The sequence below is a fragment of the Leishmania martiniquensis genome, chromosome 32 (genome assembly GCF_017916325.1).
Source record: "Leishmania martiniquensis isolate LSCM1 chromosome 32, whole genome shotgun sequence".
Lineage (NCBI taxonomy): Eukaryota > Euglenozoa > Kinetoplastea > Trypanosomatida > Trypanosomatidae > Leishmania > Leishmania martiniquensis.
The window spans coordinates 734,254-750,748 of record NC_090167.1 but is presented as its reverse complement, the minus strand read 5'-3'; the positions used below and the strand labels follow the sequence as shown (position 1 = coordinate 750,748).

Sequence of the window (16,495 nt, the reverse complement as noted above, 5' to 3'; positions counted from 1 at the left end):
CCTGCTAGCGAACGGGAGAGAGAGAGATGCGGCGATGTGCGTGTTGCTGCACCGCCATGGGTGGTACACTACGAGCAGCTCTGCAAATCACTGCACGGGGCGCTAGAGCCGCGGCTGTAGGTAAAAAAAGCGTGGGGGTTTCAATGCCAAGCGCGGAGGCCTCCCAATGTGGCCAGAGTCCTGAGACAGCCGCTGAGGCAAAAATCCATGTCGACGCAGCGTCGCAAAAGGGCGCACGGAACGCAAACGCTGGTGATAGGGAGACCGCTCCTCCATCAGCATCATCGTCGATTCAGTGGGTCGAACGGACGCTGCGGTATGACGCTGCCAAGGTGCAGCGCCTGGCCAAAGTTTTCGCTGGTGTAGAAGCCGCCACAGGGAGGCCCTGTAAGACCGCTTCAGTGGAGCAGTACCTTCAGTTGCGGCAGCGACGCAGTAGTCCACTCGCGACTTCTCATCACAGCGAGCACGATAACCGTCGGACCTCTTGCCGTAGCCCCCGAAAACGTCATCCTGTCTCGACGTCTCGGACCCGCACTGCTGATGAGAAGCGCGGCAGGGAGCGCAAAGCTTCCGTTCTGCGTACGCTAGCCTCTGCGGTGCTCACGCGCGCCTCACCGCGCGTCACGGATCTTCTGTATAACCTTGTGCGTCTCCATAACTCTGCCACCTCCCCTTGCGCAGGTCCGCAACGGCCGGAGATTACTGCGCGTGAAGCCGAAGACACGCTGACATCACTTCTCGATGCTTCCCGGCTTCACCGATATTTTACAGACCCCGCAGCCGCTCCGACTCTGTCGCCGACAGTGGAGGCGCTGGCAGCCGCTGACGCTGCGGTCGCAGTTCACTCATTGTCTATTCTAGCGTCAGCGCTCGAGGCAAGTGCCGCCTCGTTTCGCGGCATCGAAATGCCATCGATACAAGAGACCGCCGCGCGTCAGCGTGGACAGTCTGGGCCCAAGGTGTCCGAGCAGAAGGAGGATGCACAGAACACATCGCAGGCAGTGGCGTTGTGGCGCTGCGCTACGATAAATGCGTACTGGCATCTTCTTACCAAGCTCCTACACACTTTCACTGAAGAGGTCGCTCTCTTCGCGGACTCCTCGCTTTCTGAGTCACACGCGACCTTTGCTCGAATGGATTTGGTTTTGCTCGCAGTGTTTTCGCTCATGAGGGCTGCAGATGTGTGTGCCTACAGCGCGGCCAAGCCATCGCCTCCAGATGGGGAGGCGGCTGCACGTGTCGAGGGGTTCACTGTGGAGAGGGTGACAGATCAGCTAAGGTTCTTGAGTCTCCAGGTGAGTGCTGCATGCGCTCGACCGTTTTTGCCAGCGCGGACGATGACATGGAAGGCTTCCGAGAGGCAGCTGGAGCGGTTCTACGGTACCGCCTCCGTGCCTCTTGTCGCTGGTCAGGCGAAGAAGCTCGGGATGCAGATGCGGCTGCTGAGCAGCGCGCCGTCGCTTGCGGTGTGTGTGCCAGCGCTGCAGAGCATGCTGCTTGCCTACGTTGTCTCAGTTCTGCGGCGTGCTGTTGTGGTGGAGAGTGCAAGGGGCAGTCATCGCGGTGACGACGCAACTTCAGCGGCGAAGGCGGAGTCGACGGGGAGGAAGGAAGAGTTGGGAGCGCGGCTGCACAGTGATGCGGCCGCGCCACCGTGTTTAACGGGAGAAGAAAAGGTGCAACTAGCAAAGCATGTGGAGCTGCTCTGGTCGGAGATCAAGCCAAAACCGGCCATCTCTTCCGCAGAGATAGGCCAGCTGCAACATCGCACCGTGCATACGGCGCTGAATGTCAGTTTGGCAGCGTGGTGGAAGGAGGCTGCCGCTGCTGCTGCGTCCACTTCACTCTTGACGCCTCACTGGAGCCAGGGGCCTCAGTACATTGCCACTCTTCTGTGCAGCTACAACTCCCTCTTGGCGGAGTGTCGGGCCGCTCTCCCCGACGTCGCCGTCACGCCGGATCTCTCGTGCTTTGTCCCGTTTCACGGGCGCCTTATTCGTGTTGGCCTGGACCTACAACTGGAGGCGACCGTCCTAGCAGCGCTACATCTCGGCATCGAGCCACGAGCGCCGCCCACCCCAGCCACCCCAATCGCGAAGTGGATTACCTCACGCCGAATGCAGCGTCTTCGATGCCGAGGTGGAGCAGGCGGTACCGAAAGAAACTCAATGCCAAGCGAGGCGGCAGGCGCTGACGCAGGGTGGGCAAAAGTCTACCGATTGTGCGGCGGGGTGCGCATCGCTGCCACGGAGCTGCTCTACTGCGCTATCACAGATGTGTGCTGCCGACTCAAAGAGGGGCCGGTGCCGAGAGCGAACAGCCACTCTGTCGCTCCTCCACGACGATCCTTGCTGTCGCAGCGAGGCTCTTTGCCCTTCGCCATTGGCATCAACGGCCGCGCCGCCGACAACGCCTCCGCACTGGCTGGGGCGCTTGTGAACTCCGTTTCTCGCACCTTCTTTGCTGTGCCTCGCATGCAGTATCTTTTTGCGTGCTACACGGACGCGATGTATACCGACTGCGCTGCCGAGGAGGAGTGCCGCCGCGTGTATGCTGCATGCCTTGGTGTGCTGGTATGGCTGCGCGAGCTGTCGGACCCTTTCGGCGTCCGTGTCGGGGACGGTCAGGCGCTGAACGCCTCGGCCATTGCGCACAATGGCCCACCAGAGCAGGCGCTTCGCGGAGAAGAGTGGCCGGTCTGCGGCACCGCGTCGGCTGCTGCCTTGGATGGCGCTTTCTTTTTCACCTACTACCTCTACCACTGGCCGGGCGAAACGGGACGTCATGTAGCGCCTTTTTCTTCCGGTGGCATGCAGACCCAGCGGACAGCACTTGATGTGGCGCTAGCGTCCGACGGCGTCGTCAGCAGAATGCCGCGCCCCCCGATCAGTCCTCTTCTTGGTGGCGCCACAGCGATGGAGTACACTAAGGAAATGCTCTTTCAGTTGCAGCACGACACAGCACGTCAGCTGCGGCACCTGCGCGCGGCAGGCCGCCTTCATCACTTCACAGGAGTGCTGCAGGACAAGATAACACTTCTCCGGGACCCGACGTTACGCCACCGCCACGTCATGTCGACGCTCTCGGTGGTTCAGGCGCACCGCAAACAGCCAACGCTGCTGTGGATGCCTTTATGTCAGGTGCAGGAGCTGATCTTTTTGTTCGACCAGTATCCGCAGCTGTTTCGCTGCATCGAGTCCGCAGGTACTCGCGCCCATCGCGGCGACACAGAGAAGGAAAGCGACGGTGAAGTGATGCCGAGTGATGAGGCACGCGAATATCCTAAAGTGCATTTGGGCGACTTCACTTGTACCTTCGCTCGTGTGCACGGATACCTCGTGAAGCGACTGCACGTCTTGAGCGGCATTCTGCGGGAGTACCGAAGCATTCTGCTCGAGTCGGCCCCGCCTCATGCTATGGACCCGAGCACAGCGCGCCGTGACCCCTCTGTGTCCGAGAAGATATCGACGGCGCCGTCTTTCCGCAGCTGGCTGCTGGACAACGCCACGCGCTCCCCGCAGCTAGAGATGCATCGTCGCAACAACTACGGATGGGCACACGAGTGGGCGATGCAGCTACATGAGGAGTTCCCGCGGCTGGCGGCGCAGACGGAGGGTGCCGTGCGGTGGGCCGAGGGTGTTGTGCGCACGCTAGAAAGGATGGAGAGAACCATGATTGAGACGCACCGGAAGGGTCTTTTTATCAACGTGGTCAAGTCCCAGCAGCAGTACCGCGAGCTGCGACGCACACGCTCGGCTCTGCCCGCCGCTGAAGCTTCCCCAGCGGATGCAACGGTCGACGAGTGCATTGTGGAGCCGCGGCGTCGTGAGCTGGTGGTGCAGCGAGACTCTCAGCGTGTTCCACTCGGTGTGGTTCTCGACGGCAGCGCGCGGGTATTGCGCGTGCAACTGACTGTGGCTAGACCAGCCGCAGTGGCTGATGGCAGCGACGAAGGCGAAGATGATCTGGTCGAGTCCCCTTTTGCACGTGCGCTGGCGGAGCAGCTGCCGCAAGGGCAAGGTCAGCTAGGCATGCCGCATCATGTTGGCGATTATACCAATGTAGTAGGCTGGCGTGTGTTGCAGGTCGATGGGAACGCCGTCCGCACAGGCCGTGATGTAGCCGCTGAGGTGCATGGCAAAACCAAATTCACTGTTACGCTGCAATCCTGCCCAAAATCTGAGGAAGCGTACGAGATGGCCGTGCCCGCACAAGTAGGATAGCGGAGGTCCTGATGCTTCGTCAGAAAACGGCCCTCACCGTTCAATGTGATGATGGCCTGGGAAAATGGAGGTGTCTCGTTTCTGTTATACATATATACATATATATCAGTTACACTGCTCTCCGTACGCGCATATCTCAGACGCTCGTACCACCTGAAGGGGGCGACTATTCGAAACAGCACGAACGTTGTCTGGAGTCGTGCTTGGAAGTTAAAAGAAGAAAAAACAGGCAGCCTCTCCTCTGATATGTGCGGCAGGATGGTGTAATGACCTCACCTCTGCTTCTTCATAGAGGGAATGGGGAGCGGCGCCAACAGGGAAAGAGAGAGAACGAGACAGAGGGAGGCGTTTATACGCCCCCCCCTCCACACATGTGTTGCACTGCTGCTGCACCTCTGTGTTGTTTTTTTCGTGTACCACACCTCCGCCCTTTGTCGACGCTGCTTTGATGCGCGTCTGCGTGCAGCAACTCAGCCTTTCAAAAGGCGTACGGACTAGGACGGCCCCCCTCTGCGCCCTCTTTCACCGTGTGTGTGTGTGCCATTAGAAGAGGGGGAAGGATACCCTTCGTCGCTTGCTCTTGACCCGCATGCCTGCACCGCTTCTTTCTTCCACACGTTTCACCCTACTTATTCTCTCTCTCTTTATTCACTTTTGCTTTACCCCACCATCAGCAGTGTCTGGTGCTGTTCTGGTTTCTCTTCCTTCGCTGTTCTTTTTATTTTTCAGTCCCTGTCATCTTCTCTCCCTTCGCGTCGGCTCTCGAACTGCCCCGAGTGGTGTGTGTATGTGTGCGCTCATCTGTGGCCGTGAGAGTGGCAAAAGCGACGCAGCGAGACGAACAGGAAAGCCAAAGGCAAAAAACAGAACCGCGCATATCATCAGTGCTCTCTTCCTGAACAGCTCATACACTCCAATCACTCTCTACCGTTGCCCCATCCGCCCCAACCCCCTCCCCCCTCTGCGTTCGACAGCGCACTCTGATATTGGCCGCTTTCTTATATATATATATTATTTCTCATCCAACCTTCACTTCTCTGCCCCCCCTTTTCCTTGCTGATTCAACGCACCTCTTACTTTCCACTCTCCTCTCCATTCCGCGCACTCTGCCACTCTTTTATAGCTCGTATCTATTCCCATCGAGAGCGGTCTGCGCCTCTGTTTGCCTCTCGACAGAGTGCAGAAGGGCCTGACACCGTCCATGCGACCTTTCTTCATCCTTAGCGCTTACCGAGACGCACACGCAAAGGCAGAAGATAGAAGAAATAGCATACGCCCACGGAAGGCTGGTACGATTTCTCGAAACCTTCTTCTTTAACATCATATATATATATATATATATATATCGTCTGCGTGTGCCAGCTCCTTCTTTCGATCAGGAGGACGCCTTTCGCAGCACGCCTCTGCACTGTTGTGCCCCCCCTCCCTCCCCTCCTCAGCGACTCCCTTTCTTCTTTTTTTTCTTTTGCTTTCTTCGTCTGACTGCCTTTTTTTTTTTAGTATTGCTGTCTTCGTGTTTTCAGTGTTGTTGTGAGGCCCTTCTTCCCATTTTCCTCTCTCTTCCCGTCTCTTTCGCATCGCTGTTTCTCTTCCCTGTTCTTCCACTCGCCCCCTCTGTTTCCTCTCCCTTGCCATCTTGCCTGCTCGCTGTCTCGCCTCCGCGTGTCGCACCACCCTGCCCGTAGTACCTTTGCCGACTTTGAGCGGCAGTGATACACGACGTACTGTCGGCGTCCCTGCGCCTGTGTGTGTAAACGTGTGTGAGCTCCTTTCGCCTATTTTTTATCTTCCGCTGCCGCCCGCCTCCTCCTCTTTTGTTTTCCCCTTCTCGAAGCTAGCGCGCGTGCTTGCTTGTTGGATGGCCAAATATTACCCCCCTCCCTCCTTCCCCGTGCTCCTCTACCCCCATTGTCGCTGCATACCACCTTCTTCCCTCAAGCATAAGAATTTTCCTCGATTTTCGCCCTTCTGTCCTCCTTGCGGTGTGACTGGACGGACATTCTTCCATTGGCCTACTGCCTACGACGAGCAGAAAAAGGGAGGCGAGGAGGGCGAAAAGAGGTACACTAACGTACTTTCGCTGCTGCGGTTATCTCAAGGGGGTCCATTGAACCCAGCGAGGAATTTTCCCACTTATTTGTGAGCATCGCACCACTGCTTGCGTTCTGCCTTTGCCTTCGCCGCCACGCCCTTCCCCCCTCTTTCCCCTCGTCTTTGAGTACTCTTTCCTCCCCTCGTTCTCTCTTTTGCTTTGGAGTCACCTCCCACCCCCTCCCACTCCGGGCAGCGTTGCCGCCCCGCTTTTTTTTCTTTCACCGTCTCTCTTGGGCCTGGAGCACACACCCCCTTACTCTCTCTTTCATAGAGGCTGTTGTGCTGCGCAGGAGGGGAAGTGCGTGTCTGTGTGTCTGTGTGTATGTGTGCACGCGCCTACTTGACCGTGCCGCTTCGTCCGCTCAATGCGAAGTCGGTGGCAAAGGAGTAGGCCCTGCCACACAGTTGAGGGAATTTAGTGCTTCACTTACCCCGCCGGCACGCTCCCTGTGTGCTGGCTCGATCCCCTCACCCTCAGTTCACACGCCAGGAAAGCAGAACTCTACAACAGTCTCAGGACGCAACGAAGGGCGCAACAAACACCTCAGGCCCTCCCATTCGCTAACCAACTTTTTTCGGCGCCGCCTCAGTGTCACTTCTCAAACCGAGGTGAACAGGATGCCATCTGCTGTCGAGACGGGGAGGTTCACCTCCTCTTTAAGAGATGTGGGCGAGAAGGACGTGGACGACGTCACCTACGTGTCAGAGAGCGTATGCAGCAGCAGTAACAGCGCCGACGCGGACGCTCAGGCGGCGACATCCACGGCAAGGGCAGCGCTGGGAGCTTGGGCGGAGAGCCCCATCGTCAAGCACCGCAGCGGCAGCAGCAGCTGCAATAACCATGAATGTGTCTCTTTCGATCTTCGAATACCTGCGGCGGAGGTGCCATGCGGTGCTCTCGAAGACATCTTGGTTTCGTCCGCTGCTGTCAGCGGCCCAACTGCGCCGGTGCCAGCACCCTTTTCTTCACGCAGCACCGGGTCAGCAAAGCCGACGCCGGCGCCGCCATCTCCCATAGATTTTTCGGAGGCAATGCCAGCAGCAGCAGGGGTGCCCGGTGGGCCAGCGCGCGTGCTTGCGCCAGCGTCAGGCTCTCCTCCATCGCTTCTCTCTTCATCCGCCCGTCCTGAAGCTGCATTGGCGCTCTCCGCCGCCACCGACACTGCGTCCAGCGTTCCCGTTGCCTCTCTCAGCGGCAGCGCTTCGAGACTGCCTTTCTCGCGAGAAGAAGCGCAGCCATGCGTTGGCCCAAGCAGCCCCCCAAAATTGGTGATGAGTGGCCATGCCGCCATTAGCTCGCTCTCTTCCATTCCGCCACAGACGCAGTCGCTTTCAGGCGACTACATGGCACGGGAGCGCCGTCCCTCGAAGTCTGAGTCGTCATTGTGCTCTTATGAGGGCTCTAACACGACTAGCAGCGCGCATGCCGTACAGCAAGTAGTAAGCGATACCCTTGCGTTGCCTCTAGGTGGTCAACACCTGCCTAGCACCTCTTCTCCCCAGTGCTCTGAAGTCACTTCGAACACCAAGGGCAGTCCCTTCAAGATCGATTGGAAGGGCACCGGTGGCTCGAAGTGCTGTGCTGAAGACCTCACCAATGCGCGTTTCTATCCCGCCGGAGCAGCGACCTCGAAGGAATGGACGGTCGCGGGCCGTGGTGACGAGACCCACAAATACAGCAAGTGCGTAGCCAGCGGCCTTTTGGGTGGCGAGATGAGCGCCAACCTAGCATCGGCGGCGTCTTCTAAGGGGGTAGAGTACAGCAATTCGTTAATCGGCATACCGTACTGCGCTGAGAATAGACCCCTTTCGTTCGCTCCGGACAGTGGTTCTCGATCGTCTCCGCCGCTTGGATTGTACCCATCAGTGCTGCCTCATTACTCAGCACGGCTCGTGCCACCAACTCAGCAAATCGTCTTGCCGCCGCCCTACGTCGAATTCTTGGGCACGCGTGGCGGCGAGTACGAGTATGGAGACTGGAGACCGCCGGGCGGTGACGGTGCGCCAAAGTACAGTGACAACAGCGGCATGCACTACTGTGAAGGAGTGCCGCAAGAGGTACAGTGCATTGAGCGTTTGGACCATCTTCATCACATTTGCCGCGGGCTTCTATTTGAATCCGGGGCGCTAGGCATGCGTCGCGAGGAGCAGCAGCGGGAGGGAGTGTCTTCCTGCGGCGATGATAACGCCGAGGAGGCACACTGGAGTCGGAAGCTGACCATCGCCCTCGACCTCGAGGGGCGCTCGTTGGGTAGGAAGGGGTCCATCTGCATAATCACGCTCGCCACTTACACGAATGTGTATATTATTGACTTGGTCCTGCTGGGCGCAGAGGCGCTGCGCGCTGGATCAGCCTTGAAGAGTGTGCTCGAGTCGCGCCATATCATGAAGTTGATGTTTGACTGCCGCGCCGACTGCGACGCACTCTTCTTTCTCTACGGCGTGCGCTTACAGTGCGTTTGCGACTTGCAGATCGCCTCGTGCTTTGCGCTCTTCCCAACGGCTCGGCGTCTGCCTGGGATGAAGAGTGTTTTTCTGACCCTGGGCCTCTTTGCCGAGGAGGACACGGCAGTAAAGAATGCCGGCCGCCGTCTCTTCAATCCGTGCTGCGGTGGCAGCTTCGACTGGTGGGAGGAGCGACCCCTCAAGAGCCTGCTCGTGCAGTACTGCGCTGTCGATGTGAAGTACTTCTTTCTTGCTCAACGAATGCTGTGGTGCCACATAGAGCAGGGCTGTCGACTGGGCGAGGCGCGTCTGGCTTCTGTCTGCAAAGGTAACTTTCTGGGAGGCTCCACCGTCAACTCCTTCCGCGACTTTGACATCGTCTGAGCAAAGCTCCGTGATGCGGAGATGCATCGGCGGGCGAGAAGGAGAAAGAGTGTCGAAGGCCTTTGCCATCGCTTCATCATTTTTTTTTATTCCAGATGACGAAGGTCGACTTGAGCGCCTGGTGCCTCACGCCGTGTAGTGCCACACGCTCTCTCTCTGAGGGAAGGTCAAGCAGACTCTCTCGCTGCCAATGCCGAGCGACATCTTGTGGTGGCAGGCCCAGGCGCCTGCAATGTGGGGAGAGGGTGGGTGGGCCAGACCGTTTTTTTTTTGCGACGGCTGCTGGCGCTCGACCGCTGGAGGGCGCTGCGCTGGAGCGGCCTGCAGCCCTGAAGATGCTTGTGCCATCCACATGATGGGCAGAGTTTCAGTATGACGCGAGCGTATCCCACCCTCCCCTCGGCCGCCACTGATGGTGTGGGGCCTGTGCCACGCCGAAAGAGGAGCGCGACATGTGGCGCGACCGGCGTCATGGGGGTGGCTGCGAGGCGGCCTACGAGGCGGGTGGCTGCGGGGAGGGGGTTGCGGGTGCCTGGTGGCGGTCGGACTTCGGCGCTGTGTGCCCAGTGTCGGGAAGTAGTGCAGGCAGCCGAAATGCGGAGTAAACAAACAGTGGCTCGTACCCCTTCTTTGTGCGCTTCTATCTTTTCCTGTCCCCTTTCATGTCCTGTGTGTCTCTGCGTAAAAGGGAGTGATCGGCACGGCTTTCATTGTCCTTCGCCTTTTTCTTCCGGACCGCGCTCATCAAGCACCCAACTTGTCCTTTCCACACTCTGTGCCTCCCTCAGCGCGCGCGTACTCCTTCCCCCCTTCGCCCACGAAAAAAATAAGGCGGTGGTGACGAAGAGGAAGAGAAGACGGAGCAAAGGGCGCAGATGGACGGCGAAAAGACGTCTTGGGAAGAAGAGGAAAAGAGCTGAAAAGGGTATCGTCGCTCTTTTTTTTCAGCGCGTCCGCTTCACTTGCTACTTCAGGAGGGTGCATTTGGGAGCCACTCTCGGACGGACAGAGCCGATGGTGCTGCTGTTTCTCTTCGTTGTGTTATTCCTTCGGAGCATTTCTTCTGCTCTCTCTCTCGCTTTCGCTTGCAGCTTCCCTCTCCCCCTCCTTTACGTCAAGAGTCATCCTCGTCTTTTGTGCTCCAATACTTCAGTCCCCCGCCCGCTCTTTGCTGCACGTGTAACGTTCGTTTCTTTCAGTGTTGTTCCTCTCCCGGCTCTATTTCTGGTTCACTTGTCTCTCTCTGTCCTGCTCTTTTTGTTTTTATCTGCCGACCCCCTTCCCCTCCGTCTCCGTCTGCGTTCTTTGAATGGCTGCGTGCACAGCAGTTATATCGCTGATGACTGACTTTTCTTTTCCTTTTTTCGCATCGCTGTTTTTCGTCTTCAGTGGTGCTGCGATCATCTCAGTCGTCGCTGTGCCTTTTTTCGACCCTTCTCTTCGTCTGATGCGACCCTTTCCTTCTGCTCCTTTCGATGGCGGTGACACGGGTACCATCCTCCTCGGGTGTGCATCACCATGAAAAAGAGGAAGAAATGCTTTACCCGTAGGTGTGTGGCAGGTCTGTGTCCGCGCACGGTGGGATAGTTCAGGTGCGCCGGTGTTTTTCGCGCATTCGGCTTCTTCTTCCCTTTTTATTTTTATTATTTGCGTATGCCGCTGCTTTTGGCGTTTGATTTTCGCTTCTCGTGTTTCGTTTCCGGCTCGAGATGGCCGACATGGAGCTCCGTCTCATGTTGCCCTCCCTCGACTAGTTGGTAAGACGTTGCTCCACACGGGCCTGGGAGGTCTTGTTGCCGGTCTGAGCGACACGACGCCCTCCCTTTTTCAGACTCCAACAAACAGACGCAGGTACGCGGACAAGCATAAGCACGCAAAGGCAGAGGCGTTTTCTTCCCGTATAGTGCCGCCTTTTTCTTCCCAGCCTCACCTTATCCCTTTCCCCGCTCGCGCTGCGCTGCTGGGCACTCACTGCCTCTCTCTCTTTCTTTCTCTCTCTCAATTTCTAATGATACCTCTCTTTTTACTTTGACGGCGTTGCCAAGAGGGGCAAGCGGCGGCATTACAGGCTCAGACTATGCTGCTTGTGAACTGTTTATGCGTTTCTTACGTGGGTTTGTTTTCAATGGCCTCCGGGCTGCGTCGGCCTCGATCGCTTTTTCGCCCCCCACTGAATGCATAAGAAGAGAGCATTTGTGTTACGTGACCGCTCTATCCTCGACTACTCCTTTGCGCTATCGCAGTGCCGCACGCATTTTGCCCCCTTTCGCTTCAGGAAATTTTCTTCCATTGTTTTTTTTACCTTTGTGTGCGCGTGGGGCCCCCTCTCTCTCTCTTCCTTGCCTTTGCCAGTTTCGCTGTTCTGCTGTTCACCCGTGCGGGTGTCTACTTTTGTGGATGTGTCTGTGTGCGGGTATGCCACCGCTGGTGCTGTGCTCGCGTTGAGAGGGTGTAGGGCAGAGTGGGGGTGGGGAGAGTGCGCCAAAGCCTTTCGGGCACGAAAATCCTCCGCCCCCCCCAAAACAGCACACGGAGACAGATACAGGCACGAACGAGCGAACAGGAGATTGCGTAAACAACGCTTCTGATCGCTCCGCCCCCCCTCTTCTATTGCTTCATGTTCGCATATCTTTTTGTTCTCGTCACGGGCACACCCGAGAGTGCATTCGATTCTCCTGTGCGCTTTTCTTTCCATTCCCTTTCCCGGGTGTCATGTGCGTACAAACGCCCAGTTGCGTGCGCGTGTGCGTGTGTGTGTGTGTGTGCGGTTTCGGTTGATCGCCCCGCAAACGGCAGAGCCCGTCTTAAAGAAGGGTGAGGGGAAGCAAAGCAGAGAGCACGGCAACGTCGTCATGGACACACCTGCAACGATCAGGTCGGTGCTACTGGTAGAGAGAAAGAAAGAAAGGGGAAAGGAGGAAGCGGGGGCGCCGGAGAAGGCGTTCATCTGCCGCACTGCTGCACGATAGGCAGTGAAAGAGCTGAAGAGGCGGGAGGGATCGATATGGAGCACGGAGAGAGGGAAAGGCGCTGCTGTGACAGTCCCCTTCTCTGCGTGTTGCCTCGTCTGCCTCCGTCCCCCGCCCCTCCTTTCCCCGATGCCCAGGCCACGACTACTGCCAGCAGTCTCCCCTCCGTGTGATGTAGCGCGCGCCCGCACATGATCGTCCTGACGCCTTACGGTTTCGCGCGCCGCACTCCTGTCCAAGACTTCAGTGCGCAAGCCAGAGGAAGTTGCCTCGTATACAATGTGTTCTTTTTTCTCCTCTTCTCACCGCGTATGCGTTACGTCTTCTCCAATGAGTGATTCTTCGTTACCTCCTTCGTACTCTCTCTGTTTGTCTTTTACGCTCGGTCTGCGCTGCATCCCTCCCGGAAACGTTCCTCACGGCGTCCGCGAAGGAGACGCAGTGCCATTCGCTTTCGGTTCCATTGGCCCTGGGTAGAGCAGCTTCTCTCCTGGCCACAGTTGCAGCTCGGAGTCACAGTCGAAAGGATGAGTGGGGGGGCGCTTCAGACAAGCGTGAGCCTCCCCGACGGGAGTGGCGAGGCGACCTTTCCTGGGACCTGCGCAGGCGACGACGCTACGTGGACGGACGCTTCAGGTGTGGCGGCTACGACAGATGTCACGCACACTAGTCACTGTGGAGAGGCTCGCTTACTGAACAGTAAATCCAGCGGTGCTGGCGCCTCGCTAAAAGCGCGCAGCCTGGCGGCTGGCCAGGTGAACCGAATCGTCGATGAGGCACTTCCAGAAGGAATATCGGCTTCTCGTGATGCCCGCATAGCGCTGCATAAGTGCGCCACAATCGCACTCGTCTACCTTGCCTGTCTTGGTGACGCCAACCGCAAGGCCGCCGGATCCGCACGTACCACGCTGAACGTGCAGGACATCCGCGGGGCTATGGAGGCGGCGGGGATGGCCCACCTTATGCCCCTCATGACGACTTTACCGAAGCGCGGGCGGACCTGACGGCAGCCTTGCAAAGGGGAATGGCGCGTGCGTCATAGAATCAAAAGAATGGCTCGAGAAGGCTACCATGTGTATGTGTCTCTGTGTGTGTTTTGGGGGGCCTACCTGTATCATGGATCTGTTCTTCAATAGATTACTACCCATGCGCATGTGACTCACCGTTTACACGCGTCTGAGTACGCAGGCTCGATCTCGATGCATCGCCCTAGATCATCCTGGCCTATCGTTCTCGCATAACTAGGGAGATGGAGCTGCTCGCGGTGTGCTGACCTTTGTGTGTATGGCGATCTGTGCGCTCAAGTCTGAGGCTCAACTCGTCCAGTACAGCCTAGGCTGCCTAGGGGAGGGGAAGAGAAGATGCGCCCTCCAATCAGCATAATCAAAGCACTTTGAGCACACAGGGTGGGCGCCATTTTCACGCTTTTTAGTCAAGTGATCATGTGCTGATCGTGCGTGACTTCACCGGCGTGTCTGGTTCATCAGGTAGCTCGGCACCACTGCCTGTCCGCCGTCGAGTCTGTCCTTCCGCGGCCGGCTGCATGCTTGACTCACGCACAACTTGACGTTGCTCATTGCGTTACCTGAGCTCGCTCGTTTGGCGCAGGTGCTGGGGTGTCATCATGGTATACCCGCATGCGACTCGCTCCCCAGCTTTGCCGCTCTCTTTTCCGCTGAACCCCGCCGCTAGAGCCTTACTGCGCTCCGCATAAGCCGCTGAAGAAACTGAATTAGCTTGCAAATGGACCACAGAGTTACCATGTGAAGTAAAACGCGAGTTGACCCAGGCTGTGAACGTCTTTCGTGGAAAGACATTACATAGCATGTTGTCACCTCCCACTCTCTTCTCACTTTCTTCTCTTCGTGATCATCGGTGATTTCCTCCGCTGTGCTCAGCAGGTCGAGCGCCCGAAGCCGCCTTTGGCGCGTAGCACTGTCGTGGCTCTGTCCTCTGCATTCAGACGGAGACCGCATCCACCCCCGCCCCTCACCTTCAGGACGTGCACAGCATTCCTCGATGACAGGCTCCTCGCAAAAGCATGCGGTAGCGCGGCTACATGGCGAAGCGACCGATGGAATCCAGACAAAACCCGCAGGGCCACCTGCAAAGGGAGGGAGACCTAACAGGGACGGGTGCTACGCGCGACTGAATCCAAAGGCACGCGTTGGTACTCGTCCATGTTGACGTGCCACGCTTTCCTCCACCCACGTTAAGTGGCACCGACAGAAGCTGAGGACTGAGAGCGTCTTGCCAACAGCACCAGGCAGAGTGAGGCGCCGGGCCACGTCTGGGACCAAGTCGGGGGCGCCTCTCCCGGGAAAACACAGTCGCGGCGAAGGGGCCCTCTCCCTCACCCCCTCCCGGCGGATACAGAAGAAGAGATTTCCGCGTGCGCGCCATCGGACCTGACGCTGGCGGCGTCTGCGTCGCTCCCTGCCCACTGAACGCCATTGTCGGCATGCCGGTCGGCAACCGCCCGATGCCCAACAGGTTGCTGAACCTGGATGCTTCCTTCGGTGGTCGTCACTCGCAGAGACTCGGTGCGTCTCCGTTGCACCAAGAGCCGACGCGGCGGGGGACTGATTGCCTCGGGCAAACAGGTGGCGGGGCTTTGTCCTGGCGCCGCGGCCACACCGTACGGCAGCATACTCGGGTGTTGGCCCTTCTCCAGGAGCACGTGTGGCGAAGCGTCTGCGAGAGACGGCAGGGGCTGGCTGACGAAGGTTTACGTGTGCCATCCGCGCAGCCGCGCCCCTCGACGCGACGCAAACGCTGCGGCGAGGTGAAGGTGCGACTTGCCGGCGGCGGCTGTTGTCAAGGCACGACTTGGACTATTGCGTTCGACTTGCGCTTGCGGGCATACGCACCTGAGCACCTCCTGCTGGCATGCGGTGCACCGCCAGCGCTGCCCAATGCCTCGGTCGCGCGCATGGCACGAAGAAGCTCACAGGAGGGGGGGCTTTTTTTTACGGTATCCCAAACGCCGTCATTGCGGTGACTGGAGGGCTGCCGCTGCTGTGAGGGGGTGTGGGCGGAGAGCGGCGGGAGGGGAGAGTGGAGAATGCGAATCGGCGGATGCGGATGAATGTCTGCGAGCGCCGCTGTGAGGGGTGAAAGGAGTGGGCCCAGAGAATGCCCGGAGGAAGCGGCTGGGGGGGGGGTGGACTTGTCGCTGACGCATCGGCGACGCGGATGCCTGCGAGGGCGTGTCGATGGGCAGCCTGCCGCCGTTCTGGCCGATCCGGCGGGTGTTATCGATGGGCAAAAGGGTATCGTGCCCAATGCTGTGGCGGTAGGGGCGGTGTCGAGCAGGTGAGGCGTGCGTGTCAGCGACCGCCGCGAAATGTGAAAATGAGGCGTCCTCTTGTGAGCGTTGGCATCCGCTGACGGCCGCGGTGTTGCTGCGGGCCGCGAAGCGAAGGGAAGCGGGGTGTCCCCTTACCAATGACGAAGCGGGAAGGAGTTCCCACCCGACGCAGCCGAGGCCATCAGGCGCTTCTCAGGAATCGCCACTGTATGCATGTGGGTGTGTGTCAGGGCGTGGCGGTGAAAGGGTGCGCATTCGAACGCCATGGCTCATCGCCATGCCTGGTGGGTGGGAACTGGTCGCTTCTGTGCCTCTTCGCTGTGGGTGCGTCGCCAACTTTGAAGGGGAGGGTGCATGCTCGAGGGAAGCGACATGGTTGCGAGTACCGGGCAGAAGTGCGATGCAGGTTTCTTACACAGAGAGAGAGCATGCGGAAAGGCACATTGCAGAGGACGGCGTGCCAGTGAATGAACTGACGCGCACAGCAGCGCAGGCAGCCTTCGCAATGCTGCATCTGTACCGGGGTTATGGGACCGCTGTTTCGATGAGAAAGGTGGGCGTGCGCAATGCCGCCGCCGAGCCCCTCGGCAGGAAGGGAGGCGGGAGGCGAGCGCCGTGGCGCCAAAGGGCCCCACGGCCGGTAAAGCGAAGCTGCTGAAGCCCATGCTTTACATGGGGGGGCGAATCGCCGCCTGGCGCCCCCGCCAGCGGAGCGGCGGCCACAGCCCCAAAAGCCGACAGAGCCACCCCAAGAGATCACGACGACGGAGACGCAGCGCGATGGCCCCACCCACCGCCACCCCAAACATACACATACAACATTTTCGCCGCGCTCATTCCGTTTATGCAAAAGGAGATCGCTGGCCGTCTGTGGATTTCAGGCGCCGTCAGAAGTGTAGGCGGTGCCAAAAGCAGGCCCCGCCAGAGACACGGGGGTGGACACAGCTGGCCCCACACCCGGAGAAACACCCCACGCACAGCACGTTCCCGATGCGGGGTGCGCATGGTGGGGGCATGGCTGCGGTGGGGGCGATGAAAGGTAGACGAAGATGCAGTACTAAAATACC

General features: G+C 58.7%; 4 protein-coding genes across 4 annotated transcripts; all 4 read left to right on the top strand.

The window, feature by feature from the left end:
• Window positions 1-143: 143 nt before the first annotated feature.
• Window positions 144-4,226, top strand: LSCM1_01838 (uncharacterized protein; the record flags this gene model as incomplete). Its single annotated transcript, XM_067319437.1, has 1 exon — window positions 144-4,226. One exon carries the CDS (start codon window positions 144-146, stop codon window positions 4,224-4,226), a length of 4,083 nt encoding a protein of 1,360 aa, XP_067175986.1.
• Window positions 4,227-6,938: 2,712 nt separating this feature from the next.
• LSCM1_01837 (uncharacterized protein) lies at window positions 6,939-9,149 on the top strand (the record flags this gene model as incomplete). Its single annotated transcript, XM_067319436.1, has 1 exon — window positions 6,939-9,149. One exon carries the CDS (start codon window positions 6,939-6,941, stop codon window positions 9,147-9,149), a length of 2,211 nt encoding a protein of 736 aa, XP_067175985.1.
• Window positions 9,150-12,645: 3,496 nt separating this feature from the next.
• On the top strand, window positions 12,646-13,122 carry LSCM1_01836 (uncharacterized protein; the record flags this gene model as incomplete). The annotated part of the gene is made up of 1 exon (XM_067319435.1): window positions 12,646-13,122. The coding sequence occupies one exon, from the start codon at window positions 12,646-12,648 to the stop codon at window positions 13,120-13,122; it is 477 nt and encodes a 158-aa protein (XP_067175984.1).
• A 2,811-nt stretch (window positions 13,123-15,933) lies between these two features.
• Window positions 15,934-16,086, top strand: LSCM1_01835 (uncharacterized protein; the record flags this gene model as incomplete). The annotated part of the gene is made up of 1 exon (XM_067319434.1): window positions 15,934-16,086. One exon carries the CDS (start codon window positions 15,934-15,936, stop codon window positions 16,084-16,086), a length of 153 nt encoding a protein of 50 aa, XP_067175983.1.
• Window positions 16,087-16,495: the final 409 nt, after the last annotated feature.